Below are 23,231 nucleotides of genomic sequence, written 5' to 3' on the forward strand. Positions count from 1 at the left end.
ACTGACGCTCTATAACACACTGGTACAGGTAGGACTGACGCTCTGTAACACACTAGTACAGGTAGGACTGACGCTCTATAACACACTAGTACAGGTAGGACTGACGCTCTATAACACACTAGTACAGGTAGGACTGACGCTCTGTAACACACTAGTACAGGTAGGACTGACGCTCTATAACACACTAGTACAGGTAGGACTGACGCTCTATAACACACTAGTACAGGTAGGACTGACGCTCTATAACACACTAGTACAGGTAGGACTGACGCTCTGTAACACACTAGTACAGGTAGGACTGACGCTCTATAACACACTAGTACAGGTAGGACTGACGCTCTGTAACACACTAGTACAGGTAGGACTGACGCTCTGTAACACACTAGTACAGGTAGGACTGACGCTCTGTAACACACTAGTACAGGTAGGACTGACGCTGTATAACACACTAGTACAGGTAGGACTGACGCTCTGTAACACACTAGTACAGGTAGTACTGACGCTCTATAACACACTAGTACAGGTAGGACTGACGCTGTATAACACACTAGTACAGGTAGGACTGACGCTCTATAACACACTAGTACAGGTAGTACTGACGCTCTATAACACACTAGTACAGGTAGGACAGACGCTCTATAACACACTGGTACAGGTAGGACTGACGCTCTATAACACACTAGTACAGGTAGGACTGACGCTCTGTAACACACTAGTACAGGTAGGACTGACACTATAACACACTAGTACAGGTAGGACTGACGCTCTATAACACACTAGTACAGGTAGGACTGACACTCTGTAACACACTAGTACAGGTAGGACTGACGCTCTGTAACACACTAGTACAGGTAGGACTGACGCTCTAACACACTAGTACAGGTAGGACTGACACTATAACACACTAGTACAGGTAGGACTGACGCTCTATAACACACTAGTACAGGTAGGACTGACACTCTGTAACACACTAGTACAGGTAGGACTGACGCTCTGTAACACACTAGTACAGGTAGGACTGACACTGTATAACACACTAGTACAGGTAGGACTGACGCTCTGTAACACACTAGTACAGGTAGGACTGACGCTATAACACACTAATACAGGTAGGACTGACGCTCTGTAACACACTAGTACAGGTAGTACTGACACTCTGTAACACACTAGTACAGGTAGGACTGACGCTCTATAACACACTAGTACAGGTAGGACTGACGCTGTATAACACACTAGTACAGGTAGGACTGACGCTCTGTAACACACTAGTACAGGTAGGACTGACGCTATAACACACTAGTACAGGTAGGACTGACGCTCTGTAACACACTAGTACAGGTAGGACTGACGCTCTGTAACACACTAGTACAGGTAGGACTGACGCTCTATAACACACTAGTACAGGTAGGACTGACGCTCTATAACACACTAGTACAGGTAGGACTGACGCTCTATAACACACTAGTACAGGTAGGACTGACGCTCTGTAACACACTGGTACAGGTAGGACTGACGCTCTGTAACACACTAGTACAGGTAGGACTGACGCTCTATAACACACTAGTACAGGTAGGACTGACGCTGTATAACACACTAGTACAGGTAGGACTGACGCTCTGTAACACACTAGTACAGGTAGGACTGACGCTCTATAACACACTAGTACAGGTAGGACTGACGCTCTATAACACACTAGTACAGGTAGGACTGACGCTCTATAACACACTAGTACAGGTAGGACTGACGCTCTATAACACACTAGTACAGGTAGGACTGACGCTCTATAACACACTAGTACAGGTAGGACTGACGCTCTGTAACACACTAGTACAGGTAGGACTGACGCTCTGTAACACACTAGTACAGGTAGGACTGACGCTCTGTAACACACTAGTACAGGTAGGACTGACGCTCTATAACACACTAGTACAGGTAGGACTGACGCTCTATAACACACTAGTACAGGTAGGACTGACGCTCTATAACACACTAGTACAGGTAGGACTGACGCTCTATAACACACTAGTACAGGTAGGACTGACGCTCTATAACACACTAGTACAGGTAGGACTGACGCTCTATAACACACTAGTACAGGTAGGACTGACGCTCTATAACACACTAGTACAGGTAGGACTGACGCTCTGTAACACACTGGTACAGGTAAGACTGACGCTCTGTAACACACTAGTACAGGTAGGACTGACGCTCTATAACACACTAGTACAGGTAGTACTGACGCTCTATAACACACTGGTACAGGTAGGAATGATGCTCTATAACACACTGGTACAGGTAGGACTGACGCTCTGTAACACACTAGTACAGGTAGGACTGACGCTCTATAACACACTAATACAGGTAGGACTGACGCTCTATAACACACTAATACAGGTAGGACTGACGCTCTATAACACACTAGTACAGGTAGGACTGACGCTCTGTAACACACTAGTACAGGTAGGACTGACGCTCTGTAACACACTAGTACAGGTAGGACTGACGCTCTGTAACACACTAGTACAGGTAGGACTGACGCTATAACACACTAGTACAGGTAGGACTGACGCTCTGTAACACACTAGTACAGGTAGGACTGACGCTCTATAACACACTAGTACAGGTAGTACTGACGCTCTATAACACACTGGTACAGGTAGGACTGATGCTCTATAACACACTGGTACAGGTAGGACTGACGCTCTGTAACACACTAGTACAGGTAGGACTGACGCTCTATAACACACTAATACAGGTAGGACTGACGCTCTATAACACACTAATACAGGTAGGACTGACGCTCTATAACACACTAGTACAGGTAGGACTGACGCTCTGTAACACACTAGTACAGGTAGGACTGACGCTCTGTAACACACTAGTACAGGTAGGACTGACGCTATAACACACTAGTACAGGTAGGACTGACGCTCTGTAACACACTAGTACAGGTAGGACTGACGCTGTATAACACACTAGTACAGGTAGGACTGACGCTCTGTAACACACTAGTACAGGTAGGACTGACGCTCTATAACACACTGGTACAGGTAGGACTGACGCTCTGTAACACACTAGTACAGGTAGGACTGACGCTCTATAACACACTAGTACAGGTAGGACTGACGCTCTATAACACACTAGTACAGGTAGGACTGACGCTCTATAACACACTAGTACAGGTAGGACTGACGCTCTATAACACACTAGTACAGGTAGGACTGACGCTCTATAACACACTAGTACAGGTAGGACTGACGCTCTATAACACACTAGTACAGGTAGGACTGACGCTCTATAACACACTAGTACAGGTAGGACTGACGTTCTATAACACACTAGTACAGGTAGGACTGACGCTGTGTAACACACTGGTACAGGTAGGACTGACGCTATAACACACTAGTACAGGTAGGACTGACGCTATAACACACTAGTACAGGTAGGACTGACGCTCTGTAACACACTAGTACAGGTAGGACTGACGCTGTATAACACACTAGTACAGGTAGGACTGACGCTCTATAACACACTAGTACAGGTAGGACTGACGCTCTATAACACACTAGTACAGGTAGGACTGACGCTCTATAACACACTAGTACAGGTAGGACTGACGCTCTATAACACACTAGTACAGGTAGGACTGACGCTCTATAACACACTAGTACAGGTAGGACTGACGCTCTGTAACACACTAGTACAGGTAGGACTGACGCTCTGTAACACACTAGTACAGGTAGGACTGACGCTCTGTAACACACTAGTACAGGTAGGACTGACGCTGTATAACACACTAGTACAGGTAGGACTGACACTCTGTAACACACTAGTACAGGTAGGACTGACGCTCTGTAACACACTAGTACAGGTAGGACTGACGCTCTATAACACACTGGTACAGGTAGGACTGACGCTCTGTAACACACTAGTACAGGTAGGACTGACGCTCTATAACACACTAGTACAGGTAGGACTGACGCTCTATAACACACTAGTACAGGTAGGACTGACGCTCTATAACACACTAGTACAGGTAGGACTGACGCTCTATAACACACTAGTACAGGTAGGACTGACGCTCTGTAACACACTAGTACAGGTAGGACTGACGCTGTATAACACACTAGTACAGGTAGGACTGACGCTCTGTAACACACTAGTACAGGTAGGACTGACGCTCTGTAACACACTAGTACAGGTAGGACTGACGCTCTATAACACACTAGTACAGGTAGGACTGACGCTCTATAACACACTAGTACAGGTAGGACTGACGCTCTATAACACACTAGTACAGGTAGGACTGACGCTCTATAACACACTAGTACAGGTAGGACTGACGCTCTGTAACACACTAGTACAGGTAGGACTGACGCTCTGTAACACACTAGTACAGGTAGGACTGACGCTCTGTAACACACTAGTACAGGTAGGACTGACACTCTGTAACACACTAGTACAGGTAGGACTGACGCTCTGTAACACACTAGTACAGGTAGGACTGACGCTCTGTAACACACTAGTACAGGTAGGACTGACGCTCTGTAACACACTAGTACAGGTAGGACTGACGCTCTGTAACACACTAGTACAGGTAGGACTGACGCTCTATAACACACTAGTACAGGTAGGACTGACGCTCTATAACACACTAGTACAGGTAGGACTGACGCTCTGTAACACACTAGTACAGGTAGGACTGACGCTCTGTAACACACTAGTACAGGTAGGACTGACGCTCTATAACACACTAGTACAGGTAGGACTGACGCTCTGTAACACACTAGTACAGGTAGGACTGACGCTGTATAACACACTAGTACAGGTAGTACTGACGCTCTGTAACACACTAGTACAGGTAGGACGGACGAGGTAGGAATGACGCTCTGTAACACACTAGTACAGGTAGGACTGACACTCTATAACACACTAGTACAGGTAGGACTGACGCTCTATAACACACTAGTACAGGTAGTACTGACGCTCTATAACACACTAGTACAGGTAGGACTGACGCTCTATAACACACTGGTACAGGTAGGACTGACGCTCTAACACACTAGTACAGGTAGGACTGACACTCTATAACACACTAGTACAGGTAGGACTGACGCTCTATAACACACTAGTACAGGTAGGACTGACGCTATAACACACTAGTACAGGTAGGACTGACGCTCTGTAACACACTAGTACAGGTAGGACGGACGAGGTAGGACTGACGCTCTATAACAAACTAGTACAGGTAGGACTGACGCTCTATAACAAACTAGTACAGGTAGGACTGACGCTCTGTAACACACTAGTACGGGTAGGACGGACGAGGTAGGACTGACGCTCTATAACACACTAGTACAGGTAGGACAGACGCGAACAAACCTTGTAGCGATCAACGGTGATCTGACCTCTGACAAGACAACATTTTTAATTTGGGTTTAAAATAATTTTTGGGGAAAAGTGCAATGTACCCAACCTGTATTTTGTGCCTCTGTGCTTCCTGTAGCCGCTGTTGTCCAGAAAGACTGAGCTGGACAAACTGAGGAAAGACCTCAACGAGCAGTGGCAGAGAGAACAGAAGAAAATGGTGTGTGTGTTACTTCACTCACCTGTGTGTGTGTGTGTTACTTTACTCACCTGTGTGTGTGTGTGTGTGTGTGTTACTTTACTCACCTGTGTGTGTGTGTGTTACTTTACTCACCTGTGTGTGTGTGTGTGTTACTTTACTCACCTGTGTGTGTGTGTGTGTGTTACTTCACTCACCTGTGTGTGTGTTACTTCACTCACCTGTGTGTGTGTGTGTGTGTGTGTGTGTGTGTGTGTGTGTGTGTGTGTGTGTGTGTGTGTTACTTTACTCACCTGTGTGTGTGTGTGTGTTACTTTACTCACCTGTGTGTGTGTGTGTGTGTGTTACTTTACTCACCTGTGTGTGTGTGTGTGTGTGTGTGTGTTACTTTACTCACCTGTGTGTGTGTGTGTGTTACTTTACTCACCTGTGTGTGTGTGTGTGTGTGTTACTTTACTCACCTGTGTGTGTGTGTGTGTGTGTTACTTTACTCACCTGTGTGTGTGTGTGTGTTACTTCACTCACCTGTGTGTGTGTGTTACTTCACTCACCTGTGTGTGTGTGTGTGTGTGTTACTTTACTCACCTGTGCGTGTGTGTGTGTTACTTCACTCACCTGTGTGTGTGTGTGTGTGTTACTTCACTCACCTGTGCGTGTGTGTGTGTTACTTCACTCACCTGTGTGTGTGTGTGTGTGTGTTACTTTACTCACCTGTGTGTGTGTGTGTGTTACTTTACTCACCTGTGTGTGTGTGTGTGTGTGTGTGTGTGTGTGTGTGTGTGTGTGTGTGTGTGTGTGTGTGTGTTTACTCACCTGTGTGTGTGTGTGTGTGTGTTACTTTACTCACCTGTGTGTGTGTGTGTGTGTGTTACTTTACTCACCTGTGTGTGTGTGTGTGTGTGTGACTTTACTCACCTGTGTGTGTGTGTGTGTGTGTGTGTGTGTGTGTGTTACTTTACTCACCTGTGTGTGTGTGTGTGTGTGTTACTTTACTCACCTGTGTGTGTGTGTGTGTGTTACTTTACTCACCTGTGTGTGTGTGTGTGTGTGTGTGTGTGTTACTTCACTCACCTGTGTGTATCTCCCCTCTCCCGTGCAGCAAGAGTCCGAGGCGGCGCTGCGTAAGGCCCAGTGGACCCAGACCCAGAAGACAGACGAGTACCAGAAGGCCCAGTCGTCAGCCAGCCGCTCCCAGGAGGAACAGCCCAGACAGCTGGACAAGAGGAGGAAACTGGAGGAAGAGGCTCTACAGAAGGTCTGATTATTTCCATTTAACTGTAGTCAATAGGCTATGCTTTATTGTCCAATTAGAACATCTGTTATGTTAACTTCCTTGATCAAGGGCCCAGCAACAGTAGGTGGATCTGACCCATTTGTCAGGTCACTTCTGCTATACCCCCCCCCCCCCCTCCCCCAGTCAGCCCTGTGATTGGGACCGACAACCCTCCAGTTTCTGCTTCTCTAACCTTGAGGTGACCCACCACCCCCTTCTGTGTTGTCTCTCGTCCCTGTCTCTCAGGCTGAGGATGCGAGGGACCAGTACAGATCGTGTTATTCCTCTCCTCTCTCCTTGTCTCTCAGGCTGAGGATGCGAGGGACCAGTACAGATCGTGTTATTCCTCTCCTCTCTCCTTGTCTCTCAGGCTGAGGATGCGAGGGACCAGTACAGATCGTGTTATTCCTCTCCTCTCTCCTTGTCTCTCAGGCTGAGGATGCGAGGGACCAGTACAGATCGTGTTATTCCTCTCCTCTCTCCTTGTCTCTCAGGCTGAGGATGTGAGGGACCAGTACAGATCGTGTTATTCCTCTCTCCTTGTCTCTCAGGCTGAGGATGTGAGGGACCAGTACAGATCGTGTTATTCCTCTCTCCTTGTCTCTCAGGCTGAGGATGCGAGGGACCAGTACAGATCGTGTTATTCCTCTCTCCTTGTCTCTCAGGCTGAGGATGCGAGGGACCAGTACAGATCGTGTTATTCCTCTCTCCTTGTCTCTCAGGCTGAGGATGTGAGGGACCAGTACAGATCGTGTTATTCCTCTCCTTGTCTCTCAGGCTGAGGATGTGAGGGACCAGTACAGATCGTGTTATTCCTCTCCTTGTCTCTCAGGCTGAGGATGTGAGGGACCAGTACAGATCGTGTTATTCCTCTCCTCTCTCCGTCTCTCAGGCTGAGGATGTGAGGGACCAGTACAGATCGTGTTATTCCTCTCCTCTCTCCTTGTCTCTCAGGCTGAGGATGCGAGGGACCAGTACAGATCGTGTTATTCCTCTCCTCTCTCCTTGTCTCTCAGGCTGAGGATGTGAGGGACCAGTACAGATCGTGTTATTCCTCTCTCCTTGTCTCTCAGGCTGAGGATGCGAGGGACCAGTACAGATCGTGTTATTCCTCTCCTCTCTCCTTGTCTCTCAGGCTGAGGAAGCGAGGGACCAGTACAGATCGTGTTATTCCTCTCCTCTCTCCTTGTCTCTCAGGCTGAGGATGTGAGGGACCAGTACAGATCGTGTTATTCCTCTCTCCTTGTCTCTCAGGCTGAGGATGCGAGGGACCAGTACAGATCGTGTTATTCCTCTCCTCTCTCCTTGTCTCTCAGGCTGAGGATGCGAGGGACCAGTACAGATCGTGTTATTCCTCTCCTCTCTCCTTGTCTCTCAGGCTGAGGAAGCGAGGGACCAGTACAGATTGTGTGTAGCTGATGCAGAAGTCAGGAGGGCAGAGCTGGCCAGCACCAAGACATACATCCTCACTCAGATCAGAGAACTGCTGGCTCAGTGTGACCTCACACTCAAAGCTGTGAGTTTTTTTTTTTTTTTAACCTTTATTTAACCAGGTAGTCTAGTTGAGAACAAGTTCTCATTTACAACTGTGACCTGGCCAAGGTAAAGCAAAGCAGTGCGACACAAACAACAACACAGAGTTACACAGTAGGCCACAGGATATAGTTATTGAGGGATCGGGGACCGTACACAACATGAGTATAGCACCAGAGTTTGGGTGACTTATTGACTTTCTCTTCGCTCTCTCTAACTGTATATCCCCCCCTCTCCCTCCAGGTGACAGTCAACTGGTTCCAGCTGCAGCAGGCCCAGACCGTGTCTCTCCCCGTCCACTACCAGGCCCTATGTGAGAAGGCTAAGATGTACGAGCCTGGACAGAGATACGCCGAGTTTGTCCGAAATCTACCCAAAGATCAGATACACATGGAGTCCTTCTCCATTGATGGACGGTAAAGTCAATAACACTTCCTTATATAGACTGTCACCCAAATGGCACTCTATTCCCTATATAGTGCACTACTTTAGACCAGAGCCTATGGCACCCTATTCCCTACATAGTGCACTACTTTAGACCAGAGCCCTATGGCACCCTATTCCCTATATAGTGCACTACATTAGACCAGAGCCCTATGGCACTCTATTCCCTATATAGTGCACTACTTTAGACCAGAGCCCTATGGCACCCTATTCCCTATATAGTGCACTACTTTAGACCAGAGCCCTATGGCACTCTATTCCCTATATAGTGCACTACTTTAGACCAGAGCCCATACAGGATTTTTTTTCTGCGTAGAAAAGTATTGTGCGGCCCGCCGAAGACTAATTATTGGGATGGCAAAAGGTTTTCAGTGTAAACATAAAATCAGATATAAAGTATGTAGAGAAGATAATGGTGAGATAGATCTCAAATATGATCTAATTTATAAATATATCAATCACCAAAATAAAAGCTAGACCGTCAGGGAGAATCTCAAATTTAAAAAAATGTAATAAAAATGATGAATTAAGGAATATTTTTGTCATGGCGTGGGGATTTTTTTGGCAATGTTTGAGTCACTCGGAAAGCATAAGAACATGGCGTTAGCCGTGGCAAAAGGTGTTGAAATCCAGGAAATTAGCTTTAAAACGGCACATTTTCTCTCAACCCTAATGCAAAAGGTGTAGAATTTCAGAACTTTTTCTTTTAAAACAGCAACATTTTGTGTCTGCGACCCAGAGGGCCTCTAAAATGTTTGGTCGGGACTGAGCCATTGGCCACGCCCACTGCCACGCCCTGCCAATAGTAGTGCACTATATTATAGAGGCCTATCCTTACGTACTTCCATCTAGAATAGTCTCATATCTCTCTAGCCTGGCAGAAACCACTCAGGAAGGATGAGGTAGGTGTCAGACAGACTAATATCTCTCAGGATCTTTGGAACTCACAAGCTCCTCCTGCACGGCAAGATGGCAGTCCATGGAGTGTTGAATAATACAAGCAAACAGTCATTTGGCCTCCATTTTGGAACAACCAACCAAAAGCATTGTTAGTTTTGTTTTCAGTTTTGATAATAAGTAATAATGTTGAGGTGTTTTTTAGAGACTAACCAACATGCTTTTAGTTTGACGGTGGAGCTTTCGCTTGTATACTTCTATCTTCTGTACTGTAACCTCCACTTTATAAATCTGCTGACTGCTCAGAAAGAGGATAGCGAGTCGGGGTGAGGCGCGGCGAGTCGGGGTGAGGCGCGGCGAGTCGGGGTGAGGCGCGGCGAGTCGGGGTGAGGCGCGGCGAGTCGGGGTGAGGCGCGGCGAGTCGGGGTGAGGCGCGGCGAGTCTCATCCCCGTGTTACTGCTGCCAGCATGTAAACCAGGGAAGTCCTCATCCCCGTGTTACTGCTGCCAGCATGTAAACCAGGGAAGTCCTCATCCCGTGTTACTGCTGCCAGCATGTAAACCAGGGAAGTCCTCATCCCCGTGTTACTGCTGCCAGCATGTAAACCAGGGAAGTCCTCATCCCCGTGTTACTGCTGCCAGCATGTAAACCAGGGAAGTCCTCATCCCCGTGTTACTGCTGCCAGCATGTAAACCAGGGAAGTCCTCATCCCCGTGTTACTGCTGCCAGCATGTAAACCAGGGAAGTCCTCATCCCCGTGTTACTGCTGCCAGCATGTAAACCAGGGTAGTCCTCATCCCCGTGTTACTGCTGCCAGCATGTAAACCAGGGAAGTCCTCATCCCGTGTTACTGCTGCCAGCATGTAAACCAGGGAAGTCCTCATCCCCGTGTTACTGCTGCCAGCATGTAAACCAGGGAAGTCCTCATCCCCGTGTTACTGCTGCCAGCATGTAAACCAGGGTAGTCCTCATCCCCGTGTTACTGCTGCCAGCATGTAAACCAGGGAAGTCCTCATCCCGTGTTACTGCTGCCAGCATGTAAACCAGGGTAGTCCTCATCCCCGTGTTACTGCTGCCAGCATGTAAACCAGGGAAGTCCTCATCCCGTGTTACTGCTGCCAGCATGTAAACCAGGGTAGTCCTCATCCCCGTGTTACTGCTGCCAGCATGTAAACCAGGGAAGTCCTCATCCCGTGTTACTGCTGCCAGCATGTAAACCAGGGAAGTCCTCATCCCGTGTTGATACTGCTGCCAGCATGTAAACCAGGGAAGTCCTCATCCCGTGTTACTGCTGCCAGCATGTAAACCAGGGTAGTCCTCATCCCCGTGTTACTGCTGCCAGCATGTAAACCAGGGAAGTCCTCATCCCGTGTTACTGCTGCCAGCATGTAAACCAGGGTAGTCCTCATCCCCGTGTTACTGCTGCCAGCATGTAAACCAGGGTAGTCCTCATCCCGTGTTGATACTGCTGCCAGCATGTAAACCAGGGAAGTCCTCATCCCGTGTTACTGCTGCCAGCATGTAAACCAGGGTAGTCCTCATCCCGTGTTACTGCTGCCAGCATGTAAACCAGGGAAGTCCTCATCCCGTGTTACTGCTGCCAGCATGTAAACCAGGGTAGTCCTCATCCCCGTGTTACTGCTGCCAGCATGTAAACCAGGGTAGTCCTCATCCCCGTGTTACTGCTGCCAGCATGTAAACCAGGGAAGTCCTCATCCCCGTGTTACTGCTGCCAGCATGTAAACCAGGGTAGTCCTCATCCCCGTGTTACTGCTGCCAGCATGTAAACCAGGGAAGTCCTCATCCCCGTGTTACTGCTGCCAGCATGTAAACCAGGGAAGTCCTCATCCCGTGTTACTGCTGCCAGCATGTAAACCAGGGAAGTCCTCATCCCCGTGTTACTGCTGCCAGCATGTAAACCAGGGAAGTCCTCATCCCGTGTTACTGCTGCCAGCATGTAAACCAGGGTAGTCCTCATCCCGTGTTACTGCTGCCAGCATGTAAACCAGGGTAGTCCTCATCCCGTGTTGATACTGCTGCCAGCATGTAAACCAGGGAAGTCCTCATCCCGTGTTACTGCTGCCAGCATGTAAACCAGGGTAGTCCTCATCCCGTGTTACTGCTGCCAGCATGTAAACCAGGGAAGTCCTCATCCCGTGTTACTGCTGCCAGCATGTAAACCAGGGTAGTCCTCATCCCCGTGTTACTGCTGCCAGCATGTAAACCAGGGTAGTCCTCATCCCCGTGTTACTGCTGCCAGCATGTAAACCAGGGAAGTCCTCATCCCCGTGTTACTGCTGCCAGCATGTAAACCAGGGTAGTCCTCATCCCCGTGTTACTGCTGCCAGCATGTAAACCAGGGAAGTCCTCATCCCCGTGTTACTGCTGCCAGCATGTAAACCAGGGAAGTCCTCATCCCGTGTTACTGCTGCCAGCATGTAAACCAGGGAAGTCCTCATCCCCGTGTTACTGCTGCCAGCATGTAAACCAGGGAAGTCCTCATCCCGTGTTACTGCTGCCAGCATGTAAACCAGGGTAGTCCTCATCCCCGTGTTACTGCTGCCAGCATGTAAACCAGGGAAGTCCTCATCCCCGTGTTACTGCTGCCAGCATGTAAACCAGGGAAGTCCTCAATCATGGGATTGTCTCAAAAATGGGAGTTTAGCTTGCGCCTCGAGTTAGTATTCAAAACTATTGACTGTGTCTCTGTCTCCCCCGTCCAGGTTTGCTTTGTTCAGCAAGCGTTCGCTGGGCAGCACCAGTTCCCATGGTAACTTGTCCCAGGTGTCCCTGACCTCCGATGACGTCCTGAGTGGGGACGAGGTGGACAGTCCCCTGGGGTCGCGACCAGGGAAGAGGTCCAACAGCACCACAGACATACAAGGTAGAGTCAGACAGACATGAAAGTACACGGTCAGACATGCATACAAGGTACAGTAGGACAGTGTTTAGGATCAGCGTGGCAGACGTGTTGTTGCCTACTCTTACCACCTGGGGGCGGCCCGTCAGGAAGTCCAGGATCCAGTTGCAGAGGGAGGTGTTTAGTCCCAGGGTCCTTAGCTTATTGATGAGCTTTGAGGGCACTATGGTGTTGAACACTGAGCTGTAGTTAATGAATAGCATTCTCACATAAGTGTTCATTTTGTCCAGGTGGGAAAGGGCTGTGTGGAGTACACCAGTATAGTACAGCACAGTATACTAGTTTTGTAGGACAGTACACCAGTGGTATAGTTAGTGGATTAAACTTAAAATAGCTAGGTGTGACATTTCTCCTCATTTTAAAGTAGCTATCAGCAAAGTCGGAGCTAGTAGGAAAAGACAAGTGAGACAGACACTTCTCAGATCCGCTAAGATCATATTAGGCTCCCGAGTGGCGCAGTGGTCTAAAGGCACTGCATCTCAGCGGTAGAGGCGTCACTACAGTCCCTGGTTCGATTCCAGGCTGTATCACATGCGGCTGTGATTGGGAGTCCCGTAGGGTGGCGCACAATTGGCCCAGCGTCGCCCGGATTTGGCCGGTGTAGGCCCGTCATTGTAAATAACTTGCCTAGTTAAATACAAATCAAAAGAAGTGCATTATGGGAGCTCTACCTTGGGACATGTTGGATCCATGGACTCCCCCACTGCCAGCCCAGGTATGGGAACATGTTGCCCCATCAGTGCTAGGGTTCATTATTGTTTACCCATGGCTCATTATCTCAACAGACCCCATTGGCCCCATGTGGGCAGGGTAGACAGGGGCTAGCCCACACCAGCCCAACACGGGACCAGCGCCCCCGAACACGGGACCAGCGCCCCCGAACACGGGACCAGCGCCCCCCAACACGGGACCAGCGCCCCCCAACACGGGCCAGCCCATACCAAGCCCAGCTACTTCATAATGTAGAGGCGGGGGCTCATTAGAATCTTTGGGGTCATGGTTTTATAACGTGATTTGGCGTAAGTTTAAAAAACAGAATGCAAGATAAAAAAAATTTGCAGACACCATTTAAACCGATGAGGGTTGAGGAACTTTTAAAGCCAATTATCTCAGAATATATATATATTTCTTCAGATGAAATCCCTGTAGTTCTGAGGTCACAAGTTATTTTGGTTTAACCGCTACTGGGACAGTTGAAACAGTTGATCTGAGCACACTGCCCATAAGGAAGTTAGTCAAAAAATGACTTAGAAGTGCATGTGACATATGAGAAACGTTTGAAGTGTAACAGGCAGCTGATCGTGAAGGTTTATTTCAGGAGAAGTGAAGGCCTGCCCTTGGGGCCAACAGCCTTTTGGCTTTGGCTATTTTTTGCCCACAATCGTGCCAATGTGGACATGGTTGCCTAGTGTGTATGTATACACTATGTGTATATACGCTGTAAAACAAAACGTGATGGTTATCTGTCATGTTATAGCAAATGTGTATGTTTATCAATTCACTAAAAACAATTCTACAGAAATAGAGAATGGTCTGATACATACAATGACTTTTCTTTTCTCCAGTGAGTTAAATTACATTGTTAATTGTTTAATGTGAGTTTTGAGGAAGTTTTTTATTTTATTTTTATTTTTACTTCCTGTTGTCAGGTGACTTTAAACGCAGACTACCCAGAACCCCCTCCACTGGCACCATGTCCTCAGCAGACGACCTGGACGAGAGACAACCACCCTCAGACAACGGTAAGAGAGAGTCTGTCTGTCTGTCTGTCTGTCTGTCTGTCTGTCTGTCTGTCTGTCTGTCTGTCTGTCTGTCTGTCTAGAGACGAGGTCTGAAGTTGTTTTGGTGTGTCTGCTTGCATGTATCTCTGCATGTAACCCTCAGACCAAATGTTTTTTACTCTGTGCTCAGCTGTAGTGAATGAGATGAGGTGTGTTGGTTTTGGCTTGCGTCCCCAGCTAGCTAGTTCCTGTCTTTAGCCTGACCTCTCTCTCGACAGGAGAATGTGTTATTTTTGATCAACTCTTTGTTGTTCGAGGCATCAGGGGTTTTAACCAACTCAATAAAACTCTAATTCTGTGCTTTATTATTGTGGATATTCTGGTTTAAGGAACGGATCTGATTAGACCAATCCTATATTGTTGTTGTAATACTTGTGTAATTTACACAACCAATTATTCTGTATATAAATGTATACAGCGGGGAGAACAAGTATTTGATACACTGCCGATTTTGCAGGTTTTCCTACTTACAAAGCGTGTAGAGGTCTGTAATTTGTATCATAGGTACACTTCAACTGTGAGAGACGGAATCTAAAATCCAGAAAATCACATTGTATGATTTTTAAGTAATTAATTAGCATTTCCCTTTCTCTCTCTCTCTCTTTGTCCCCTCTCTCTCTTCCCTCAGGTCTAGGTGAGATGGTGACCGAGGCAGACGGTTCCCCTGGTCCGTTTCGTAACACCCAGATGTCCAAGGCGTCTCAGACACACAAGCTGAGGAAACTCCGAGCGCCGTCTAAATGCAGGGAGTGTGACAGTCTGGTGGTGTTCCACGGAGCAGAGTGTGAAGAGGTAGAAACAAACCCATAGCACACACAAGCTCCGGGGGGGCTGCTAGTGGGGCTGGGGGGGCAGGGGCTGCTGGTGGGGCTGGGGGGGCAGGGGCTGCAGGGGGGGGGCTATGGCTGCTGGGGGTGGCTGTGGCTGCTGGTGGGGCTGCTGGGGGAGCTGTTGGGGGGGGCTGTGGCTGCTGGGGGGGGGCTGGGGCTGTGGTTGGTGGGGCTGTGGCTGCTGGTGGGGCTGTGGCTGGGGATGCTGGGGGGGGGGGGGGCTGCTGGTGGGGGGCTACTGGGGCTCAAAGTAGAAGATATAAATCATCTATGCTCCAAACCAGTCACCTGCCCCATGTCTCTCCCCGTCTCCTGTCTCAGTGCTCCCTGGCCTGTCATAAGAAGTGTCTGGAAACTCTGGCCATCCAGTGTGGTCATAAGAAGCTGCAGGGAAGACTACATCTGTTTGGGATAGACTTTACCCAGGCAGCTAAGAACAGCCCAGACGGGATCCCCTTCATCATCAGGAAGTGTACCTCTGAGATCGAGGACAGAGCACTCAACCTCAAGGTAAAAACAAGGTTAGAAACGAGAGAGATGAGAGAACAGCTTGCAGTCTAACTTTGATTTCTAAATGTGAGGTAAAATAATGTCGGGAAGTTAGCCAGCGCTAAGGACATCTTCATAATGGGCACCTGCAATAGCAGCGGTATCTTCATCCTGGTGCCGGGGACCATAAAAAGGGGTTCACATTTTAGTTGTTGCCCTAGCAATACACTGACGATTCCACTTATCAACTCATCAGACATTTTTTGCTAATTTTGAATCAGGTGTGTGTAGCGCTCGGTCAACAACTAAAATGTGGAACCCTTTACGTCCCCAGGATGAAGAAACACTATGTTAGAGCACTAACTGAATCTGGATCTGGCCAGGGTATCTGTGATGGTATCTGGCCAGGGTATCTGTGATGGTACCTGGCCAGGGTATCTGTGATGGTATCTGGCCAGGGTATCTGTGATGGTACCTGGCCAGGGTATCTGTGATGGTATCTGGCCAGGGTATCTGTGATGGTACCTGGCCAGGGTATCTGTGATGGTATCTGGCCAGGGTATCTGTGATGGTACCTGGCCAGGGTATCTGTGATGGTATCTGGCCAGGGTATCTGTGATGGTATCTGGCCAGGGTATCTGTGATGGTACCTGGCCAGGGTATCTGTGATGGTATCTGGCCAGGGTATCTGTGATGGTACCTGGCCAGGGTATCTGTGATGGTATCTGGCCAGGGTATCTGTGACGGTACCTGGCCAGGGTATCTGTGACGGTATCTGGCCAGGGTATCTGTGTGTGATGGTATCTGGCCAGGGTATCTGTGTGTGATGGTATCTGGCCAGGGTATCTGTGTGATGGTATCTGGCCAGGGTATCTGTGTGTGATGGTATCTGGCCAGGGTATCTGTGTGTGATGGTATCTGGCCAGGGTATCTGTGTGTGATGGTATCTGGCCAGGGTATCTGTGTGTGATGGTATCTGGCCAGGGTATATATGTGACGGTATCTGGCCAGGGTATATGTCTGTGATGGTATCTGGCCAGTGTATCTGTGTGTGATGGTATTTGGCCAGGGTATATGTGATGTTGGTGATCTGGTATATTGTGTGTTCTTGTCCAGGGAATCTACCGTGTGAACGGGTCTAAGTCTCGTGTGGAGAAGCTGTGTCAGGCGTTTGAGAACGGCAAGGACCTGGTTGAGCTCTCTGACCTCTCACCCCACGACATCGGCAACGTGCTCAAACTCTACCTGAGACAGGTGGGACAGTTTTAAATTCAAATGGGGATAAAGAACATCCTTGTTTTACACCACTAGATCGTTCTAATATAATAATGTACAACCCATTTCCCAAAGATATTGATTGATTTCTCGATTGATTTGTATCTTCTGTAGTTACCAGAGCCGCTGATCCTGTACCGTTACTATAATGACTTCATCGGATTGGCCAAGGAGAGCCAGAGGGTGATCATCGAAGAGAAGGCTGCAGCCAGGGCCCTCCAGGACCAGGGGCGGCCAGGGGGAGAACAACCCCGACCAGGAGGCACCCAGCCTGGGGTAGAGGGAGAGCAGTCTCCCCTGAGAACCAGCCAGCCTGGAGGAGACCAGCCCAGTATCAAACTCAATCGAGTCATCTTTAAGATTAGAGACCTGTTACGACAGCTACCTCCTGCAAACTACAAGACCCTACGGTTCCTCGTCGCACACCTACACAGGTAAGAGATGGGTATATACACCTACACTACAGAACCCTTTCCTCATAGCTCACCTACACAGGTAAGAGATGGGTAGAAATGCACCAAACCAAGGTTATTGTAGTTTTCTGTTTTATATTTGTTTTGTATTTCTAATCGTTTATAAAAATGTTTCAGTTTTCTGACTTGATTTTCTAGGTTTTATTCAGTTTTAGTTTAATAAAAACATTCCTATTTCATTTTTTTCTATAATTTAATTTCAGTTGTTGTGTTAGAGACAGAAAGTAGCTTCTGCATGGGAGCCTCGGAGTAAGTTATGTGTTTTGGGCAGGATGTCGGATTCTCTTGGACATTTCCCGATGCAAAACCTTTGCAGTGGTTTTAGTGAAGGTAGATGATGTAAACTAGTCATTTGCAAAATGCACTCCTTTAAAAATAACTTCTGTGTTCTCCATCTAGCTAGCTAGCTACTACTTTGCTACTACTTTGTGTCGGGGATGTTGACGCCAGGGTAGCAAGCTGATAAGGCAGTGACTCGCTTCCATGTTCCATAGAGATGTATAAGAGATCATTATATGGAAATAACCCATTTATGCATGGACATTGCTATTGAGGGCTTCCACCATTTTAAAGTAGTCAACTGGGTGGGGGTTTCCTATGGGTTGAGAGTGATCAGCCAATGATCAGAGAATGTTGTCTTCTTCAAATTGGTTTGCCAAGTTTGTAAATGTCTTTAAGCTGTATCACCGCCATCTAGTGGCTACAATAAATTAATGACACAAGAATTGGTTTAGTACTCCAGCACTGCAGGCTGAAAAGACAGTGCTTGCACTTTTTACTGAGATTAGTGTTCTGCACAGCCATGACATCATTCTGCCTTTGCTGGCATGTCTTACCTTTTTCTATTTGAAGACAGTGCACATCGTGTTACAGGACGACTAGCAGAGTTACGCTGACTAACTATTAGTATGAACGGTGATATCGAAGACGGTTCAGTAGTTTAGAAACTCTGGGGCCAGGTGTTCCTGCTACCTCAGTTGTTTAGAAACTCTGGGGCCAGGTGTTCCTACTACCTCAGTGGTTTAGTAACTCTGGGGCCAGGTGTTCCTGCTACCTCAGTGGTTTAGAAACTCTGGGGCCAGGTGTTCCTGCTACCTCAGTATTTTAGAAACTCTGGGGCCAGGTGTTCCTGCTACCTCAGTATTTTAGAAACTCTGGGGCCAGGTGTTCCTGCTACCTCAGTGGTTTAGTAACTCTGGGGCCAGGTGTTACTGCTACCTCAGTGGTTTAGTAACTCTGGGGCCAGGTGTTCCTGCTACCTCAGTGGTTTAGTAACTCTGGGGCCAGGTGTTCCTGCTACCTCAGTGGTTTAGTAACTCTGGGGCCAGGTGTTACTGCTACCTCAGTGGTTTAGTAACTCTGGGGCCAGGTGTTCTTGCTACCTCAGTAGTTTAGTAACTCTGGGGCCAGGTGTTCCTGCTACCTCAGTGGTTTAGTAACTCTGGGGCCAGGTGTTCCTGCTACCTCAGTGGTTTAGAAACTCTGGGGCCAGGTGTTCCTGCTACCTCAGTAGTTTAGAAACTCTAAACTACTGGGATTCGCTCAGAATTTGAATTGATTATCATTTCTCAGTAAATCCCCCCCCCCCCTCCAAGTCCCAAACAGTCCCACACTGTTACCAGGCTCTACGTCTGGAACAGTGTTACATTGTGATCTCTATACATCTCTATGGCTGGAACAGTGTCACATTGTGATCTCTATACATCTCTATGGCTGGAACAGTGTCACGTTGTGATCTCTATACATCTCTATGGCTGGAACATTGTTATATTTACATTTAAGTCATTTAGCAGACGCTCTTATCCAGAGCGACTTACAAGTACATACATTCATACTTTTTTTTGGTACTTTTTTGTACTTTCTTTTTGTTATGTGATCTCTATACATCTCTATGGCTGGAACAGTGTTATGTGATCTCTATACATCTCTATGGCTGGAACATTGTGGAAGGCAGCCAGTCTGTCTAGACTAGATACAGTGTTATGTGATCTCTATACATCTCTATGGCTGGAACAGTGTTATGTGATCTCTATACATCTCTATGGCTGGAACATTGTGGAAGGCAGCCAGTCTGTCTAGACTAGATACAGTGTTATGTGATCTCTATACATCTCTATGGCTGGAACATTGTGGAAGGCAGCCAGTCTGTCTAGACTAGATACAGTGTTATGTGATCTCTATACATCTCTATGGCTGGAACAGTGTTATGTGATCTCTATACATCTCTATGGCTGGAACATTGTGGAAGGCAGCCAGTCTGTCTAGACTAGATACAGTGTTATGTGATCTCTATACATCTCTATGGCTGGAACATTGTGGAAGGCAGCCCGTCTGTCTGGACTAGATACAGTGTTATGTGATCTCTATACATCTCTATGGCTGGAACATTGTGGAAGGCAGCCAGTCTGTCTAGACTAGATACAGTGTTATGTGATCTCTATACATCTCTATGGCTGGAACATTGTGGAAGGCAGCCCGTCTGTCTGGACTAGATACAGGGTTATGTGATCTCTATACATCTCTATGGCTGGAACATTGTGGAAGGCAGCCAGTCTGTCTAGACTAGATACAGTGTTATGTGATCTCTATACATCTCTATGGCTGGAACATTGTGGAAGGCAGCCAGTCTGTCTAGACTAGATACAGTGTTATGTGATCTCTATACATCTCTATGGCTGGAACATTGTGGAAGGCAGCCCGTCTGTCTAGACTAGATACAGTGTTATGTGATCTCTATACATCTCTATGGCTGGAACATTGTGGAAGGCAGCCCGTCTGTCTAGACTAGATACAGTGTTATGTGATCTCTATACATCTCTATGGCTGGAACATTGTGGAAGGCAGCCCATCTGTCTGGACTAGATACAGGGTTATGTGATCTCTATACATCTCTATGGCTGGAACATTGTGGAAGGCAGCCCGTCTGTCTGGACTAGATACAGGGTTATGTGATCTCTATACATCTCTATGGCTGGAACATTGTGGAAGGCAGCCCGTCTGTCTGGACTAGATACAGGGTTATGTGATCTCTATACATCTCTATGGCTGGAACATTGTGGAAGGCAGCCCGTCTGTCTGGACTAGATACAGTGTTATGTGATCTCTATACATCTCTATGGCTGGAACATTGTGGAAGGCAGCCCGTCTGTCTGGACTAGATACAGGGTTATGTGATCTCTATACATCTCTATGGCTGGAACATTGTGGAAGGCAGCCCGTCTGTCTGGACTAGATACAGGGTTATGTGATCTCTATACATCTCTATGGCTGGAACAGTGTGGAAGGCAGCCCGTCTGTCTGGACTAGATACAGGGTTATGTGATCTCTATACATCTCTATGGCTGGAACATTGTGGAAGGCAGGCAGTCTGTCTAGACTAGATACAGTGTTATGTGATCTCTATACATCTCTATGGCTGGAACATTGTGGAAGGCAGCCAGTCTGTCTAGACTAGATACAGGGTTATGTGATCTCTATACATCTCTATGGCTGGAACATTGTGGAAGGCAGCCCGTCTGTCTGGACTAGATACAGGGTTATGTGATCTCTATACATCTCTATGGCTGGAACATTGTGGAAGGCAGCCCGTCTGTCTGGACTAGATACATGGTTATGTGATCTCTATACATCTCTATGGCTGGAACATTGTGGAAGGCAGCCCGTCTGTCTGGACTAGATACAGGGTTATGTGATCTCTATACATCTCTATGGCTGGAACATTGTGGAAGGCAGCCCGTCTGTCTGGACTAGATACAGGGTTATGTGATCTCTATGCATCTCTATGGCTGGAACAGTGTTATGTGATCTCTATACATCTCTATGGCTGGAACAGTGTTATGTGATCTCTATACATCTCTATGGCTGGAACATTGTGGAAGGCAGCCCGTCTGTCTGGACTAGATACAGGGTTATGTGATCTCTATAGATCTCTATGGCTGGAACATTGTGGAAGGCAGCCCGTCTGTCTGGACTAGATACAGTGTTATGTGATCTCTATGCATCTCTATGGCTGGAACATTGTGGAAGGCAGCCCGTCTGTCTGGACTAGATACAGGGTTATGTGATCTCTATACATCTCTATGGCTGGAACATTGTGGAAGGCAGCCCGTCTGTCTGGACTAGATACAGGGTTATGTGATCTCTATACATCTCTATGGCTGGAACATTGTGGAAGGCAGCCCGTCTGTCTGGACTAGATACAGGGTTATGTGATCTCTATACATCTCTATGGCTGGAACATTGTGGAAGGCAGCCCGTCTGTCTAGACTAGATACAGTGTTATGTGATCTCTATACATCTCTATGGCTGGAACATTGTGGAAGGCAGCCCGTCTGTCTGGACTAGATACAGGGTTATGTGATCTCTATACATCTCTATGGCTGGAACATTGTGGAAGGCAGCCCGTCTGTCTAGACTAGATACAGTGTTATGTGATCTCTATACATCTCTATGGCTGGAACATTGTGGAAGGCAGCCCGTCTGTCTAGACTAGATACAGTGTTATGTGATCTCTATACATCTCTATGGACTAGATACAGTGCCTTCAGAAAGGATTCACACCCCTTGACTTTTTCCACAGTTTGTTGTGTTACATCCTGAATTTAAAATGGATTAAATGGAGATGTTGTGTCACTGATCTACACACAACAGCCCCTAATGTCAAAGTGGAATTATGTTTTTAGAAATGTTTACAAATTTGAAATAAAAATGAAAATCTGAAATGTTTTGAATCAATAAGTGTTCAACCTCTTTGTCAAGGCAAGCCTAAATAAGTTCAGGAGTAGACATTTGCTTAACAAGTCACATAATAAGTTGCTTGGACTCGGTGTTCAATAATAGTGTTTAACATGATTTCTGAATGACTACCTCATCTCTGTACCCCACACATACAATTATCTGTAAGGTCCCTCAGTCGAGCAGTGAATTTCAAACACAGATTCAACACAGGTGAGGAAGGAAACCGCTCAGAGATTTCACCATGAGGCCAATGGGGACTTTAAAACAGTTAGAGAGTTTAATGGCTGTGATACGAGAACACTGAAGATGGATCATCAACACTGTAGTTACTCCACAATACTAAACTAAATGACAGAGTGAAAAGAAGGAAGCCTGTACAGATAGAAAATATTCAAAAACATGCATCCTGTTTGCAATCGGGCACTAAAGTGAAATTGCAAAAAATGTGTCAAAGAAATTAACTTTACAAAGTGTTGGGGGGTGAATCCAACATAACACTGAGTACCACTCTTCATTTTTTCAAGCATCGTGGCGGCTCCATCATGTTATGGGTATGCTTGTCATCATGGACTAAATCTAACAATTTTATACAAAACATTTGTAGAGGTATAATTTACTCAAACACACAGGCACAATCCTAGAGGAAAACCTGGTTCAGTCTGCTTTCCACCAGACACTGGGAGATGAATTCACCTTTTCAGCAGGACAACAACCTGAAACACAAGGCCAAATATACACTGGAGTTGCTTACAAGACGATGTTGAATGTTTCTCGAGTGGCTTAGATACAGTTTTGACCTAAAACGGCTTGAAAATCTATGGCAAGACCTGAAAATGGCTGTCAAGAAATGATCAACAATACAACTTGACAGAGCTTAAAGAATTTTATAAAGAATAATGTGCAAATATTGTACAATCCAGGTGTGCAAAGCTCTTAGAGACTTACCCAGAAAGACTCACAGCTGTAATCACTGCCAAAGGTCATTCTGACAAGTATTAACTCAGGGGTGTGA

General features: G+C 47.1%; 1 protein-coding gene across 2 annotated transcripts in view; it reads left to right on the plus strand.

The window, feature by feature from the left end:
- LOC120020685 (rho GTPase-activating protein 29-like) overlaps positions 1-23,231 on the plus strand; it is a 72,253-nt gene that overhangs the window by 43,522 nt on the left and 5,500 nt on the right. For both annotated transcript variants that reach the window (XM_038964389.1, XM_038964390.1), the window contains 10 exons: positions 5,507-5,587; positions 6,666-6,821; positions 8,218-8,355; positions 8,616-8,788; positions 12,438-12,598; positions 14,284-14,376; positions 15,044-15,207; positions 15,567-15,755; positions 16,851-16,988; positions 17,124-17,443. In XM_038964389.1, coding sequence (XP_038820317.1) covers positions 5,507-5,587; positions 6,666-6,821; positions 8,218-8,355; positions 8,616-8,788; positions 12,438-12,598; positions 14,284-14,376; positions 15,044-15,207; positions 15,567-15,755; positions 16,851-16,988; positions 17,124-17,443 — 1,613 coding nt within the window. The remainder of the gene's footprint in view (positions 1-5,506; positions 5,588-6,665; positions 6,822-8,217; positions 8,356-8,615; positions 8,789-12,437; positions 12,599-14,283; positions 14,377-15,043; positions 15,208-15,566; positions 15,756-16,850; positions 16,989-17,123; positions 17,444-23,231) is intronic.

Source organism: Salvelinus namaycush, chromosome 25, assembly GCF_016432855.1.
Source record: "Salvelinus namaycush isolate Seneca chromosome 25, SaNama_1.0, whole genome shotgun sequence".
NCBI classification, from domain to species: domain Eukaryota; kingdom Metazoa; phylum Chordata; class Actinopteri; order Salmoniformes; family Salmonidae; genus Salvelinus; species Salvelinus namaycush.